The 16,607-nt window shown below is 49.4% G+C and overlaps 1 protein-coding gene across 1 annotated transcript in view; it reads right to left on the bottom strand.

The window, feature by feature from the left end:
• The window catches only part of CTIF (cap binding complex dependent translation initiation factor), a 165,797-nt gene that overhangs the window by 43,895 nt on the left and 105,295 nt on the right, over positions 1-16,607 (bottom strand). Inside the window, 2 exon segments of the mRNA XM_054398006.1 lie at positions 7,771-8,070; positions 11,699-12,140. Of these exon segments, the coding sequence (XP_054253981.1) occupies positions 7,771-8,070; positions 11,699-12,140 (742 nt within the window).

The raw sequence follows: 16,607 nt of genomic DNA, 5'->3' as shown, positions 1-16,607 counted from the left end.
CCCCTGTGAAGACCTGGAAATTAGTCGTGTTAAGGGAGGAGGGCTGGGGGGGGGAAATCTTCTTTTCAGCATTAATCATGTCCCAATGCACCAGTATCCACTCATGTTACCAGCCTTGATGTCCTCATCCTCAGAACCCCTGCATGGCAGAAAGGGCTGCTGTCACTAGGAGGTTAGGTCATTTGCTCAAAACAAGAAGCCTGCAGGAGAGGAGGGACTGCAGCTCATTCCTCCCAAGCTCTCATGTTCAGCAGGACAAATACTTCCCTTTGCACCTCAGCTGATTCTCCAGTACCTAATGCCACATGTAGGTGTCTACATCCATTGAAGGGAGTCAGCCTAAATGTTCTAATTCCATCCTCTGCCTAGGATGACAATAACAGCTTTTTGGCCACCTTCAAGGCTGAGCCCCTCCAGAAGTGGTCACAGGGAACACCTTAAACCTAGCCAAGGACACTGAAAGCCAAGTGCAGCCTCCACAGGATTTGACTCAGGTTTCTACAACGAGACCAAAGCACCAAGGAAGAATGAAGGAAGATTCATTTCTGGGATATCAAGAGATTAAGCTAAGATGAGGAAGAAACCCGAACAGGTATGCACTGAGGTGTGCCAAAGGGTGTGCAATAGGGTATTATCATAGGGTATGCATTAGGCTATCACAGAAACCCAGCATGCTGGGGGCTGGAAGAGACATCAGGGGATCGTCCAGTCCAAACCTCCTGCTAAAACAGGGGAACCCACAGCAGCCTGCCCAGCATCACAATGGCCAGGCAGGTTTGGAAACTCTCCAGGAAAGGAGACTCCACAACCTCTCTGGGCAGCCTGCTCCAGCCCTCCACCACCCTCACAACAAAGAATTCTCTCCTCCTGTTCAGATGGAACCTCCTGGGTTCCAGTTTGTGCCCATTGCCCCTTGGTCTGTCCCTGGGCACCACTGAGCAGAGTCTGGCCCCAGCCTCTTGCCCCCCCCCAGCCTTTCTCTCTTGCTGAGCATTGCTCAGATGCCCTCTGGGGCTGCTCTTCTCCAGGCTCAACAGCTCCAGGGGCTCTCAGCCTTTGCTCCTCACAGATATGCTCCAGGCCTCTCAGCAGCTTTGTAGCCTCCATTGGACTCTCTCCAGTAGTTCCCTTTCTGTCTTGAACCAGGGAGCCCAGAACTGGGCCCAAGACTCCAGATGGGGCCTCTCTAGGTCAGAGTAGTGGGAGAGAAGACCCTCCCTCAACCTGCCGGCCACCCACTTCTTAATGTACCCCAGAAGACCATTGTTCTTCTTGGCCAGCAGAGCACATTGGTGGCTGCAGCAGTGCCCTGCTGCTCTGTGCTGGGACGTTCATTTCGTGGTGAGCTTTTTTTCCTCACCAAGAGAAGGTATCAGCCTTCTGTTTGATGTGCTGTTGGCCACGGTTGCTAAGGAGAGCAGGGTACAATTACAGCCCCAGTGATGTCCACTCTAATAATACCCTTGCCTCTGCATAGCTCAGCTGCAGACACTGCCCTGCTATAAAGAGCACAGCCATTTCAACAGAGGAGTACTCCAACTTATGTTACATGAGGAGGGTTTGTGGCACGCTGTCTTATCACCCTCCCACCAAGAGATTTAAAAAAAAAAAAGGCAAAAAAATAAAAAGCACTACAGCCTGGAGATGCCAGTGGGTGAAAACTATGTCAAGCAAACCCCCTCTCACAGCAGACTTACTTTCAATTGATTAACAAAAAAGGTCTTTTCTAGAGGGGTGAAGAAACCATATCTATGTCCACTGAGATGTTCTTGCATGAACCCACCCACCCAAGCTCCCTGACCCAGCCAGGTCCATCCCAAGGGCTTACACAGCCCAAAATCACTCCTTGTACCAAACACCAAACCCAACTGAAGGAGGAGAAAAGCAAACCCAAACCTCTAGTGTCAAAGACCCACGTGTCAATATCTCCCCCAGCCCAACCAATGATCCACCCTATGACTCCCCGTTCCACAACTCCCTTCAGCATCCCAGAGAAGTTTGTGGTACCCAAATTCAAGACTCAGCCAAGACTTGGGATCAAACAGACTGAAATTTGAGGAGGGTGGATTTAGACTAGATATTAGGGAGAAATTCTTTGCAGTGAGGGTGGTGAGACACTGGAACAGGTTGCCTAGAGGTGCCCCTTTCCTGGAAGGAAGTCCAGACTGGGTGAGGCCTTGAGCAACCTGATCTAGTGGAAGGTGTCCCTGCCCATGGCAGGAGGGCTGGAACTGGATGATCTCTAAGGGCCCTTCCAACCTAAATCGTTCCATGAATCTATTAAAAAACAATGATTGAGGGATAAATTCAAACCAGAACTTTCCTGAGAGATCCCATAGAGTGGTGCAATGCCAGCTGGGGGCGATGCTCTGTAAAGGAGCTGCTGGCAGGAAGGGCTCTGATGTGACAGCACTCCTGTGCTGCAGGATCAAAACAAGTCACCTGAGATAAGCTGTGGACACCTGCAGCCCCCTCTTGACGCTTGTTTTTAGGCCTGGAGGGGTACAGGGATGATGCTTATGGGTACAGGAATGATGTCTGTGGGTACAGGGATGACGCCTATGGGTACAGGAATGTTGCCTGTGGGTACAGGGATGATGTCTGTGGGTACAGAGATGATGCCTACAAGTACAGGGAGGATGTCTGTGGGTACAGGGATAACGCCTAAGGGTACAGGGATGATGCCTCTGGGTACAGGGATGATGTCTATGAGTACAGGGCTGCTGGGAGGGCAGTTCAGTAGGCTAATGCACTAATGCATGAGACCCTCTGGTGGGGATCAGCTGTTTCCATCCCAGCCCTGTGAGAAAGGGGCAAACAAGCCTCTGCAAAACAGGAGCATCTGCCAGAAGCAGGTGGGGGTGTGTGAGAGATCTGTCCCCCAGGCACCAGCAGAGCTGAGATGGTGGGGGGGGATCAAGGCTGATCCTGATTTATCACACCCCAGCAGAGTAATTCCCCAGCTCGCCGAGCTCCTTACACCCGGGGATCCGATTAGTCTGAAAGGTGCTAGAGTGACACAAATCCAGCTCTGCAGCAAGGGCTTTACTCAAGGTGGGTCGGGTTTTGTGGTGCTTTTTTTGTTGTTGTTGTCTTTGTTTTTTTAAAATTAATGGTAAATTATCTAGAAAAGGTTGATGGAGAACATCTGATGGTGGAAGGGACAGAACTAGAGCTGGGTAGTCAGTCACAGAATGGTTTGGGTTGGAAGGGACTTGAAACATGATGCAGTTCCAAACCCCCTGCCACAGGCTGGGACACTGTCCACTAGACCAGGATGTTCAGAGCCCAAGCAGTCTGGTTTTGAACACTTCCAGGGATGGGGCATCTACCAATTTCTGGGTAACCTGGGACTGGGTCTCACCACCCTCAGGGTCAACATTTCTTCCTGCTCTCCAGTCAGAATCTCCCTCTTTTAGTTTCAAACCATCATCCCTTGTCCAGTCAAACCAGGCCCTGAGAAAAAGTCTATCCCCAACTTTCTTCTATGCCCCTTGAAGCACTGAAAGGGAACCAGAAGGTCTCCCTGGAGCCTTCTCTCCTCCAGGCTGCCCAAGCCCAACTCTCTCAGCCTGGAGCCTCCCAGCAGAGCCCTTCCAGCCCTGCCAGCATTGCTGTGGCCTCCTCTGGCCCTGCTCCAGCAGCTCCCTGTCTGTGCTGTGCTGAGCACTCCAGAGCTGCCCCAGCACTGCAGGGGGGGTCTCAGCAGAGCACAGCAGAGGGGCAGAATCCCCTCCCTGCCCCTGCTGCCCACACTGCTGGGGATCAGCCCAGCACAGGGCTGGCTCTGGGCTGGCAGCGCTCGGTGCTGGCTCATGGCCAGCTCTGCACCCCCAGCACTCCCAAGGCCTTCTGCACAGGGCTGCTCTCCAGCCTATGTTGGTACTCAGGGTTGCCCTTACCCAGGTGCGGGATGTTGCCCTTGGCCTTGTTGAACCTGGTGAGGTTTACATGGGCCCACTTCTCAATCTCATGAATTAATATTGATATATGAAAACACCGATACGTTATCCATAGTACCTCATCATCTCCACCTATTATCCAATATACCAATACCATCAATCCCCTTATTTTACATGCAGGTAACTGCAACACGTCCTTCTTCACAGAATCACAGAATCAGTCAGGGTTGGAAGGGACCTCAAGGATCATCCAGTTCCAACCCCGCTGCCATGGGCAGGGACACCTCACACTGGATCAGGCTGGCCAGAGCCTCATCCAGCCTGGCCTTAAACACCTCCAGGGATGGGGCCTCAACCACCTCCCTGGACAACCCATTCCAGGCTCTCACCACTCTCATGGGGAAGAACTTCTTCCTCACCTCCAGCCTAAATCTCCCCACTTCCAGCTTTATTCCATTCCCCCCAGTCCTGTCACTACCTGAGATCCTAAAAAGTCCCTCCCCAGCTTTCCTGTAGTCCCCTTCAGATACTGGAAGGCCACAAGAAGGTCACCTTGGAGCCTTCTCTTCTCCAGACTGAACAGCCCCAACTCTCTCAGTCTGTCCTCATAGCAGAGCAGCTCCAGCCCTCTGCTCATCCTGGTGGCCCTTCTCTGGACACCTTCCAGCATGTCCAGATCCCTCTTGTAATAGAGGCTCCAGAACTGGATGCAGTACTCCAGGTGGGGTCTCACCAGAGCAGAGCAGAGAGGGAGAATCACCTTCCTGGCCCTGCTGGCCACACTTCTCCTGATGCAGCCCAGGCTCTGCTTGGCTTTCTGGGCTGCAAGTGCTCACTGCTGGCTCCTGTTGAGCTTCTCATCCACCAGCACCCCCAAGTCCCTCTCCTCAGGGCTGCTTTCCTGCCAGTCACTGCCCAGCCTGGATTTGTGCTTGGGATCATCTCCCAGGGGAAGTGGTGGATTCCCTTACACTGGACAGCTTCAAGACTGAACTTGACCAGCTCATTTCAGCTCAACTATCACCAAGAAAGGTTGGGCCAGATGATTCTTGGGGTCAGAATGACAGAATTGTTTGGGGTGGAAAAGTCCTCCAAGATCTCCAAGTCCAACCATTGACCCAACACCACCATGGCCACTAAACCACATCCCCAATCCATATCCCTCTTGTAATAGTGGCTCCAGAACGCAGTACTCCAGGTGGGGTCTCACCAGAGCTGCGTAGAGGGGGAGAATCACCTCCCTTGACCTAGGTCTGTCATACCTAGGTCTGTCCCAACTACCAGTTCAGGGCTTGGCCAGAGTACTTTGTGAACACGTTTGGTGTTTTTCTGAGTCAGAAAAAGAAACCCTGCTTGGAGAAAGTCAAAATCCTTTACTATCAAAAAGGGAAATGTTAAATTATTTACTTTCACACAGCATTTTGCTTTTGACCTGTACTGACCTGCCACCTTTTGCCCCACCAAGACACTTCTAAAAGATGTTCAGCTGCAGGGTGAGCAAATCCCTTTGGCACATATTTCCCTGCTCCAGTGGATGAACTCAGTCACCCGCACACCGTGCTCGGTCTTTGCATTTCATTTCTTCTGAGCTTTCCGCAACAGACATCACGTTACCATCACACCCAGACTGGCTACATGTTCCTGGGAAGCACTTTGGGGCTCTCTAGAGATAGGAGATGAATTATTGATCCCACACTCCTGCCATGAAGAGTTGAACATGGAGCCAGTTGTCACTCTGCATGGCACTGCAGAATAAATCAGCCTCCGGGAGCTGTTGGTAGCGGTGGAAGTGGAATCACAGAATCGTTCTGCTTGGAAGGCACCTCTAAGATCATTGAGTCCAACCATCAACCCAGCACTGCCAAGTCCACCATGGTTTAGTGACCATGTCCCTCAGCAACACATCTAAACAGCTTTTAAACCCCCCCAGGGATGGGGACTCCATCACTTTCCCAGGCAGAATGTTCCAGGGCTTGACAACCCTTTTGGGGAAGATCGTTCTTCAAGTCCAACCTAAACCTGCCCTGGTACAACTCGAGGCTTTTTCCTCTTGTCCTATCACTTGTTACTTAGGAGAAGAGACCAACCCCCACCTGGCTCCAACCTCCTTTCAGGGAGCTGTACAGAGCCAGAAGGTCTCCCCTCAGCCTCCTTTTCTCCAGGCTAAACAACCCCAGTTCCCTCAGCTGCTCCTTGCAAGACCCCTCACCAGCTTCACTGCCCTTCTTTTGACCCACTCCAGTATCTCAATAGCCTTCTTGTAGTGAAGGGCCCTAAACTGAACACAGCACCTCTTGGTATACATGATAAGCAAATGTGCTGGCCAAGAGTGTTCCATGGGGCAGTTGAGAAGGAGCAGGCACAGGATGAGATGCTGGGTTAGAGATGCACCCAGAGCAACGAGAGAAACAAGACTGGACCTGCAACTTGGCAGAACTATCTTAGGTGACTTTAATTACTGGCTTTTATTATATTTTACTTCTTATTTCCCAAAAGCCAAACTAGCACAAACAAGGTATAGCCAGCAGGCACAGCACTCAAGGGATGATATCCAACAAGAGCAAGAAGGGCAAGATGATGCCTCAAGAAATGCAGTGATGCTGAGGACCAAATGTGTCCAGGAAACAGAGACATGAAACAAGAGCCTTGTATGTGCCACAGATGATGTGTGTGTGTGTGAGGTAGTCAGAATCATTTGGGTTGGAAAAGGCTTTTAAGATCATCAAGTCTAACTCTTGACCCAGCACTGGCAAGTCCACCGTGTTCCTCAGCACCACATCTACAGGGCTTTGAGGGGTGGTGACTCAGCCACTTCCAACCACTCTGGAACGGCCAAACGCAAACACATATTAAACTAAGGATGGAAACTCATGGTTTCAGCCCTGCCTTCCTACAGGCAGAAAGATGGAGGTCCATGCAACACCCTCCCCAGAAAGCAATCCCCCCCACACAGGATGGTGATAGCATGAAACACAGTCCCTCCATGGAGTCTTGTTTCCCCATCATACACCATGATCATGGACTGGTTGTCAGAGCCACTGCTTTTTTGCTCCACTCCACTGATGGTTTTGGAACAGAACATTCAACCAATGCTGTGTACAACAATAAATGAGCCACCCAGCATAATTAGTCAATACACTAATTATTTCAGTTGGAGCTGCAATCAGAAAGCAGGACCAAGCCCTTCAGCCTTGTGATGCACCCAACAGCCTACTCAGGGACCGTGACTCAACTCAACTCCAGCACTGAACTTCAGCCACAAAGAGCAGCAAACACCCCCTCCACTGTAAGACCCTCCAGTTCCACTTATCTTCATGCAAGGGGGATGCTGCCACAAGCAATCCACTTATTTTGCAGATGGGTTCTAGCATGAGATAACTCACAGAATCAACCAGGTTGGAAAAGACCTCAGAGGTCATCAAGTCCAACCTATTACATAATACCTAAAACCTCCTGACAACTAAACCATGGCTTCAAGTGCCACATGCAGTATTTTTTTTGAACACCTCCAGGGACAGTGCCTCCACCTGGGCAGCACATTCCAATGGCCAATTACTCTTTCTGTGAAGAACTTTCTCCTCACCTCCAGCCTAAACTTCCCCTGGCACAGCTTGAGACTGTGTCCTCTTGTTCTGCTGCTGCTTGCCTGGGAGAAGAGCCCAACCCCCACCTGGCTACAACCTCCCTTCAGGTAGTTGTAGACAGCAATGAGGTCTGCCCTGAGCCTCCTCTTCTCCAGGCTGAACACCCCCAGCTCCCTCAGCCTCTCCTCATAGGGCTGTGCTCCAGACCTCTCCCCAGCCTCGCTGCCCTTCTCTGGACACATTAACCTTCTCTCCACCTACAGCTCATCATTTTATCTCATTACCTGCAACATGTTGAGGAGCAGACTCCGAAACTTGGTCCCTTCCACCATGAAAAGGGCCATTTTGTCACAGAGCTTGGCTGCAGTGGAAGCAAAGCTGCGGTCCGTCACCGCTTTCTGGTAGATGGTCTTGACTATCTCCCCCAGCATCTCCTCAGAGTTAGTAGAGTTCTGAGCCTCCTCCATGAAGGTGGTGAGCTTGGAGTCGACGTCGCTGCTGTTGTTCCTCATGCTGTTGAGGATTTCGATTAATTTGTCCATTTTGTTCTTTTCAGGGTTGGTGGTTTCCACCGTGACTTCGTCCTGGTCCGTGAAAAGGGAAAGACAAGGCGTCTGTTACACAAGGAAAAAACAAGATATATCAGCCCTTGTCCTTCCACAGACAGGAAAGGGGAAAGGGGATTGGAGAGACAGACAAACAGACAGAGAACAAGCAAAGCATCTTTTAGAGGCACAACAGTCTCATCTCAGCATAGAAAAGCACAAGCGAACCAGTCCTGCCCCAGCAATGTTCTCTTTCCCCACTTCCTACCACACTCAATCCCACAGTGCCCCCCACCTCAGCTCTGGGAGAGATTGTTCCAGAATAGTGGTCAAGGTTTGACCACCTCTGACTTGTCTTCTGCATCTTGGACAGGTTTCTAGTGGGTATCTACAAACATGGTGACTGTGGACTTTTTTAAAATTATTATTATTTTGGGGGGCTCTGTTTGGAAATTGCAGTGGTCTGCAAAATGCTACCCCAGTATCTGCCTTCTCATAGACACTTAATGATCTAAGTGGAGATCAGAGATGTCACATCAACCCAGCACCAGAAAAACTCTCAGCTCTTCCATCTCTTGGCTGCTACACTTTCCATCTTATGTCACTACTGTATGATTTATTACTTGTATTTCAACAGTTAATTAGACATTGTCTCCTTTCTCCCAGTGTAAGGCATCCATCCTGCTTGCTCTGGCCCACCCCCTTCTCCTCCAGTTCAAGCTTCTAGCTTACTTTACACTATAAATCTGCAGCAATTGTTCAGACAACCCCAAGACTAACCAGAAGTTGGGAGTTGTCTAAAATTTCAATCAGGAGGTCAGTTGTGTTGACAACGTGCACCCAAGAGTGTGTGTTTATGGGATGGGTTTCATACCAGGAATAGGGTCCTGACCCTGGGGAGGAATAAGCCCCTGCACCAGGACAGGTTAAGGGGCTGACCTGCTGGAAGGCAGCTCTGCAGAGAAGACCTAGAAGTCCTGGCAGACAACAACTTCATGAAGGGCTAGCAATGTGTCCTTGTGGATAAGAAGGCCAATGGTCTCTTGGGTAGCATTAAAAAGTGTAACCAGCAGGTCAAGGGAGAATTTCCTCTCCTTCTGCTTTACCCTAGTGAGGCCACATCTGGAGGTCTGTGTCTAATTCTGGGCTCCCCAGTTCAAGAGAGAAAGGGAACTACTGGAGAGAGTCCAATGGAGGCTGCAAAGCTGCTGAGGGGCCCTGGAGCATCTCTGTGAGGAGCAAAGGCTGAGAGCCCCTGGGGCTGTTGAGCCTGGAGAAGAGCAGCCCCAGAGGGCATCTGAGCAATGCTGATCCATTGCTAAAGTCTGGGGGGCAAGAGAATGGGGCCAGACTGTTTCCAGTGGTGCCCAGGGACAGGCCAAGGGGCAAAAGGCACAAACTGGAACCCAGGAGGTTCCATCTGAACAGGAGAAAAAGTTTCTTTGTTGTGAGGGTGGTGGAGGGCTGGAGCAGGCTGCCCAGAGAGGTTGTGGAGTCTCCTTCCCCGGAGAGTTTCCAAACCTGCCTGGCCATTGTGATGCTGGGCAAGCTGCTGTGGGTTCCCCTGTTTTAGCAGGGGGGATTGGACTGGATGATCCTCAGGGGTCCCTTCCAACTCTAACTGCATTGGGATCCTGTGACAGCTTTGCAGGGAGAACATTAAAATGAAGACTCTGACAGTGTCTGCTCTACTTCCATTTGCTTTGAAGAACACAAAAATAACTAAGAAATTCTCTTCCTCCCCCTCATGCCACACACATAAATAGTAAATGCACATGCATTTGGAGGTTTGCATTTCCAGAGTGCACTCCCATGGAACTGTATATGTTGGGGTTATTTTTGCTGTGGGTTTTGGAAATCTCACTGCAGATACCCCCACAGATGCATTTCCCAGTCAGACAAAACAATCTCAAGAGCGAGAATCTGAATTTCTCAAGGGTGAAGGGAAGGGGGCAAATGGAGAGATATCATCTCAAAATTCCTCAAAAATCTGAATATTGTTTTCAAAAAGGATTTCTCCTCTGTCACTTGCACGCAATAGTTCTGTTATTGTTGGGTTGTTGGGAGGAAGGGGGAAAGATAAGGGCCTCTCAATTTGTTGCTGAGATAAATGGCTATCAGCTTTTAAGTAACTGACTCCAACTGTTCAGCATTCAAAAAGTCAAAGCTCTGTCCTTGTGGAGACAAACTGCCTTTTTTTTAGACCCCTCTGCCAAAGCAGATGAGCTCTGCAGAGTGCGAGGCAGCCAACCAAGATCAGCTGCTGGGGAAGGAGCATTGACACTGCAGCTTATGGCTACACCAGCCTCTCACAAGGGTCTTATAGTGGCAGGGAAGAATTCCCCATCCTTCTTGGAGAACTGAATATGGCAGCACCTTGTCACATCTATGCCAGCCTCCCTCAAGGGTCACAGAGTGGGTAAGAGGACAATTCCCAGTTCTTCTCAGAGAACTCAAGCTGGTAGCACCTTGCTCTTGTCTACATCAGCCCCCTTCAAGGATCTTAGAATGGCTACAAAGACAGGCTGAGAGATTTTGGGCTGTTCAGCCTGGAGAAGAGAATGCTCTGGGGAGACCTCGTAGCTGCATTTCAGTATCTGAAGGGGACCTACAGGAAGGCTGGGGAGGAACTGTTTAGAAGGGCCTGTGGTGATAGAACGAGGGGCAATGGTTTGAACCTGGAGCAGAGGAGATGTAGGTTGGACATCACAAGGGAGTTGTGCACAGTGAAAGCTGTGAAATACTGGAACAGGCTGCCCAGAGATGTGGTTGAGGCCCTGTCCCCAGAGACATTCAAGGTCAGACTTGATGTGGCCCTAGGCAGCCTGATCTAGTTGGAGGTGTCCTGCTCACTGCAGGGGGGTTGGACAAGATGATGTTTGAGGGTCCCTTCCAACCCAATGCAATCTGTGAATCTGTGAATTCCCAGACCTTCTCAGAGAACTCAGGTAGCAACCTCAACCAAGAAGCCAAGCTTGGCTTTGTGTCAGTAAGAGGCCTCCTGAAGAAACACAAAGACACTTCAAATAGAAGTGTTGACATTGGGAGGCTGTGGTAGTTTTAGGCTGTGCCTAGAAAATTTTCCACAGATCTTGAACAGCAAGTGATAGAATGTAAATAAATTACCATTGGATGTAAAAGGGCAAATTGTGATAAGGTCTAAATAATCCCATTGGTCTGGTTTCTAACATAAAGTTAGTTCTGTAGTTTTGCTTGTAAATACAGCTTCATATGCTTCCCAACTGAGCTGGTCTGGCAATTTGATGTTGGGGGGAACTTCAGCCCACCAGAGAGGTGAAGATAAATTGCCTGCATTCACTGAACGGTCCCTTGAGCCCAACCCACCCTTACGGAGAATGGCCAACAGCCAGACTCCTGGCAGAAAGGGAACTCAAGGTTTCCCTAAGAAGCATTTCACAGAATTTCACAGAGTCAGCCAGGTTGGAAGAGACCTCCAAGATCATCCAGTCCAACCTATCACCCAGCCCTATCCAATCAACCAGACCATGGCACCAAGTGCCTCATCCAGGCTCTTCTTAAACACCTCCAGGGATGTCAACCCCACCCCCTCCCTAGGCAGCCCATTCCAATGGCCAATCTCTCTTTCTCTGAAGAGCTTTTTTTCTAAGATCAAGCCTAAGATCTAAGATCTAAGATCAAGCCTTACCTTTTCTTTTAGTCTCCTCCTCAGCCTGTCTTTGGAAGACTGAAGCAAATTGATCTTGGGCCTCTCCCCGACACGCTCCTGAATACTGTCCTTCCGCTTGGCCTCCGACTCCTGGCTGTACTGCTGAGGCTGCTTCTCCACAGCCTCTGGGCCTCGGTGTGCCTCCGCAGGGATGTGCACGGTGCAGGCAGAGGTGTCCTCAATTTTCAGGTTCTCAGTCTCTTTGGCGTTCCTGTGCGTTTCTTTGTCGTTGGGAGAGTGCTTCTGGTTGTGGTGCCACCGCCGGTTCTGGCTGTAGCCGTGGTGGCCCGTCCTGCCCGAGGAGTGAGGGGCCTGGCCTCCTTGGTAGAGTTTCTGGTGGTCCCTGTTGTGTTTGGTGCCACCTTGCTGATGATCTACGTGTTGCTGAGTCTTGTTTCCGCCAGGAAGTCTCTGCTGTCTCCTGGAAAGTCAAAAGAAAGCTGTTAGGTTTTAACCCTTTCCTGCGTGGGGTCCTGTTTGGTCAACACATCTGTCCCACCAAACAGCCTGGCCCTTGCTGGGTGGGCTCCCTGGGTCTCCTTACCATAAAAGAAAAGGAGGCAATTTCTTGGCATCTAACACAACCTAGTACCTACTCATGCCTCTACATCTGTTTTAGTAATGGGAGTATTTCAGCTGGAAGTTTCCATGAACACTTAGGTAACATGACTTTGATTCCCAGGAAGATCTCTCCTAGGCTTCTGTGTTTCCTGTGTTGCTTCCACACTAAACCAGGGGACAGCTGGTTAGTTCCAGCTGAGCAGCACGAAGTCAGGCAGGCAAGAAACATGAAGAAACAAATTTTTTCTAAAGACCAGAGTTGCTCCTGATGCACTTGGCCTACAGCATTGCTTGTTCCTCTTGTCTACCACCTCTGCTGTACCAACAGGGCAGACTGCTGTGCTGGTTTGCAGTGAACCCATTTAAAGTGCATCAGGAATTTTGAAATGGGGAAAGGAAAAAAAAAAAGCTAAAAAGCAAATTACTGAGTAAAAGAGGTGCCCACACCAAACAGTTTTGCTTGGCCTTTCTTTGTGCATGAACTTCATCATTGCTTCACTGGGACAGGATGCATATTTGGACAAAGAAACTGAGGATCGTGCTTGGCTTTGGCAGCACAAGGAGACAGGATGATTACCTCTGGACACGAGGCTAAGTGAACACAGCTCCAAATGGGAAACATGGACATTCAACAGCTACAAAACAGAGGAATTGTGGCCAGCAGGATCAGGGCAGTGACTGTCTCCTGTACTCAGCGCTGGTAAGCTCACATCTCAATACTGGGTTCAGTTTTGGGCCCAAGAAGGACATTGAGGTGCTGGAGTGTGTAAAAACATGAGCAAGGAAGCTGGTGAAGCTGAAGAAGTCTTGTGAGGAGCATCTGGGGGACTTGGGGTTGTTCAGCCTAAAGAAAAGGAGGCTGAGAGGAGACCTCTCTGGAAGGATGTTGGAGCCAGGTGGGGAGTTGGTCTCTTCTCACAAGTAACAAATGATAGAACAAGAGCAAACAGCCTGGCTTGGACATTGGGTACAATGTCTTCCCCAAGAGGGTTGTCCAGCCACAGCAGAGGCTGCCCAGAGCAGCGGTGGAGTCCCCATCCTGGGAGAGATTTAAAACCACGTAGATGTGATGCTGAGGGTCAGGGTTTAGTGGTGGAATTGGCAGTGCTGGGCTAGCAGTTGGACTTCATGATCTTAAAGGTATTTTCCAACCAAAACAAGTCTGTGAGTTTATGATTCTGTGAACTTCCTGCAAATAGTGTAAGAGGCTACAGTGGCTCAGAAGTGGGAGCATGTGCTGGCCATAACCAGTAGCCAAGATGGCAGTGCTGAGTGGAAGAAATGCCTTAGCAGCCTTGGACATCTCTGATTTCCATGCAGGCAGTAGCCACAGCTGTCTCACATGGCAAAGGCAGAGATGGAATGCCATCATCAAGGATGCAGTGAAGATGGAGACAGCCCTGGCATGGGCTGCCTTCACCCAGGTCAGCACAGGATTAGTCCTAATCATGGCAGCATCTCCCTTTAACACTCAGCACTGCCTCTGAGAGAACATGAGATGCTTCAACAGCCAGATCCCTACAAGGCTGCTTGGAGGCTCCCAGGGGACATCTCCCCAGTGTTGCCCATAGAAACAGGGAAACAACTGGGAGGGCTGTGGTGACTACACCAGTCTGCATCTGTCCTGGTTTTGCAGCAGCTGTAACCCCCCTGCTCAGCCTCATCCTCTATCCCAAACCACAGCCTCCATGCAGATGAAGATGAGCACTTCATTTTGTTTTCACCATCTGCATCGCTCAGTTAAGGGTCTTGGGATCACATCACAAAATCAACCAGGTTGGAAGAGACCTCCAAGATCAACGAGTCCAACCAATTACCCAACCCTGTCTAACCAACTAGACCATGGCACTAAGTGCCTCATCCATGCTCTTCTTAAACACCTCCAGGGACATTGACCCCACCACCTCCACATTTCAATGGTCAGCAGCTCAACAGTCTCCAACCCTGCCTGCCTAATATCCAACCTAATACTCAACCTAAACCTCCCCTGCCACATCTTGAGGCCATTACCTCTTGTCCTGTCACTAGGTACTTGGGAGAAGAACTGGAAGGATGAGACCATTCAAAAATACATTTCAAGGGTCAGCAGCTCAACAGTCTCCAACCCCACCTGGCTAATATCCAATCTAACATCCAACCAAAATCTCCCCTGGCACATCTTGAGGCCATTACCTCTTGTCCTGTCATTGGTTACTTGGGAGAAGAATGAGAAGGATGAGGCCATTCACAAATCACAGGATCACAGGATGTTAGGGGTTGGAAGGGACCTTTGAAGATGATTGAGTCAAGCCCCCCTGCCAGAGCAGGACCATAGAATCTAGCACAGGTCACACAGGAACACATCCAGATGGCTCTTGAAAGGCTCCAGAGACTCTCCAGAGACAAATACATTTCAATGGTCAGCAGCTCAACAGTCTCCTACCCTGCCTGCATAATATCCAACTTAATACCTGACCTTAACCTCCTCTGGCACATCTTGAGGCCATTACCTCTTGTCCTGTCATTAATTACCTGGGAGAAGAATGAGAAGGATGAGGCCATTCACAAATGCATTTCAATGGTCAGCAACTCAACAGTCTCCAACCCTGCCTGCCAAAGCCATTGGCCCATCAAATCTGTATACCTTGGCATCTCCAGGAGTTAAAAACCTATTTTCTGAGGCCAGCTGGCTCATGTTTGGTGAGCACAGGATGAAGAGGCTTGTTCGTGGTGGCAGTGGAAGGAATTTGTGTGTAGTCTCAGACCACCAGATCCGGTTTTCCTGAGATATTCCACATGGGGATTTCATTCTATTTTATTTTATTATTATCATTTTTTTTTTACTGCAAGCTGAATGGCAGGGAATTAAAAACGAGGGGGGAAAAAACAGACAAAGAGGAGATGATGGGGGTGGGGGGGAAGGGGAAGCTTTCCTGTTTGCTGGAGCTTACAAGCATTTTATGAGTACAGACTCTCCACATCAAGTTTTCCTGGCATTTCTTTGTTTCCTCTCAGTAACGCAATCACATAAACTGCTTTGTAAAGAGCAGTGCTTATTAAAATGGGGATGTCAAAATAAAAGTTAGTTAAAAATCCCTTATCTAGCACTAAGCCCTCACATGCTTAAGCGTGCAAGAGCCTTGCTGACAGAACTTAGCCTTTGCTTGCTGTGGTTTTGCTCTCTTCCTCCCCTCGAACGTCTGAGTTTTAACTGTTTGGGTGCACTTTTAGTCTTGGCTTATAAAGGAGAAAGGCTGCTGCTGAATTTAGGTTGTAAACATTGCACAGAAATGGTAAAAAGTTAGAATCACAGAATCATTATGGTTGGAAGAGATTTTTAAGGTCATCAGGGCCAACCATTAACCCAGCACTGCCAGGTCAGCATGTCCCTTGGCACCACATCTACACAGCTTTTAAACATGTCCAGGGAAGGGAACTCCACCACTGCCCTGGGCAGCCTGGGCCAGGTCTTGACAAACCTTTCAGAGAAGAAATTGTTCCTCATGTCCAACTTAAACATACCCTGGCACAACCTGAGGTCTTTTCCTCTTCTCCTTTCACTTGTTCCTTGGGGGAAGGGAACTCATCACCATTTGGGTCCATCCTCCTCTCAGGCAGTTGTAGAGAGCCAGGTGTCCCCTCATCTTCCTTTTCCCTAGGCTAAAAAAATGTAGGTCCCTCACCTGCTCCTCACAAGTCTTGCACTCTAGAATCACAACCCTTCATCAGCTTCATCTCCTTTCTCTGGACCTGCTCCAGCCCCTCAATGTCCTTCTTGCAGTGGGGGGCCCAAAACAGAATCCAGTATTCAAGGTGTGGCCTCACCAGGGCTGTGTACAGGAGGACAATCCCTGCCCTAATTGCACCCAGACACAACTTTTATTTAAGCAGAGGGTAAGGCACAACACCTGAAGAGAAGCTGGAAACCCACCTCTGCTGTAAACTCCTGCAAGAAATGCACACAGAAACATTTTGTTTCTAAAGACTTAATGATATTATAAACCAAAATGTTTCAGTTTAAGATCTGTGAAAGAAAAAAAAAAAACAACAACCCTCCCCCCCAAAACACCCAAAACCCCACCAAACCCCCAAGCAAACAGTTAAGCCAATGTGGAATGTGCAAAATTTTTTTGATTTGGGCCTTTTGCAACAGGACAAGGAGAAAGCAGGCAGCTCTGTCCCCATGCAGGACAGCATAAAGACAAGATCCCCATGGCGAGAAGCAGAGCAAACACAAACTGAAGCTCTGCAGTCACTGACCACAGGATGGAAAACACCAGAGTTAAACAAATTAGGAGAAGAAAAAAAATTTAATAATTGCAAAGAAATAAAAGGCAAAGGAAAGAGC

Source organism: Indicator indicator, chromosome Z, assembly GCF_027791375.1.
Source record: "Indicator indicator isolate 239-I01 chromosome Z, UM_Iind_1.1, whole genome shotgun sequence".
Taxonomy (NCBI): domain Eukaryota; kingdom Metazoa; phylum Chordata; class Aves; order Piciformes; family Indicatoridae; genus Indicator; species Indicator indicator.
Note: the sequence above shows the minus strand (reverse complement) of the source record. Positions and strands in the feature narration are given on the sequence as shown.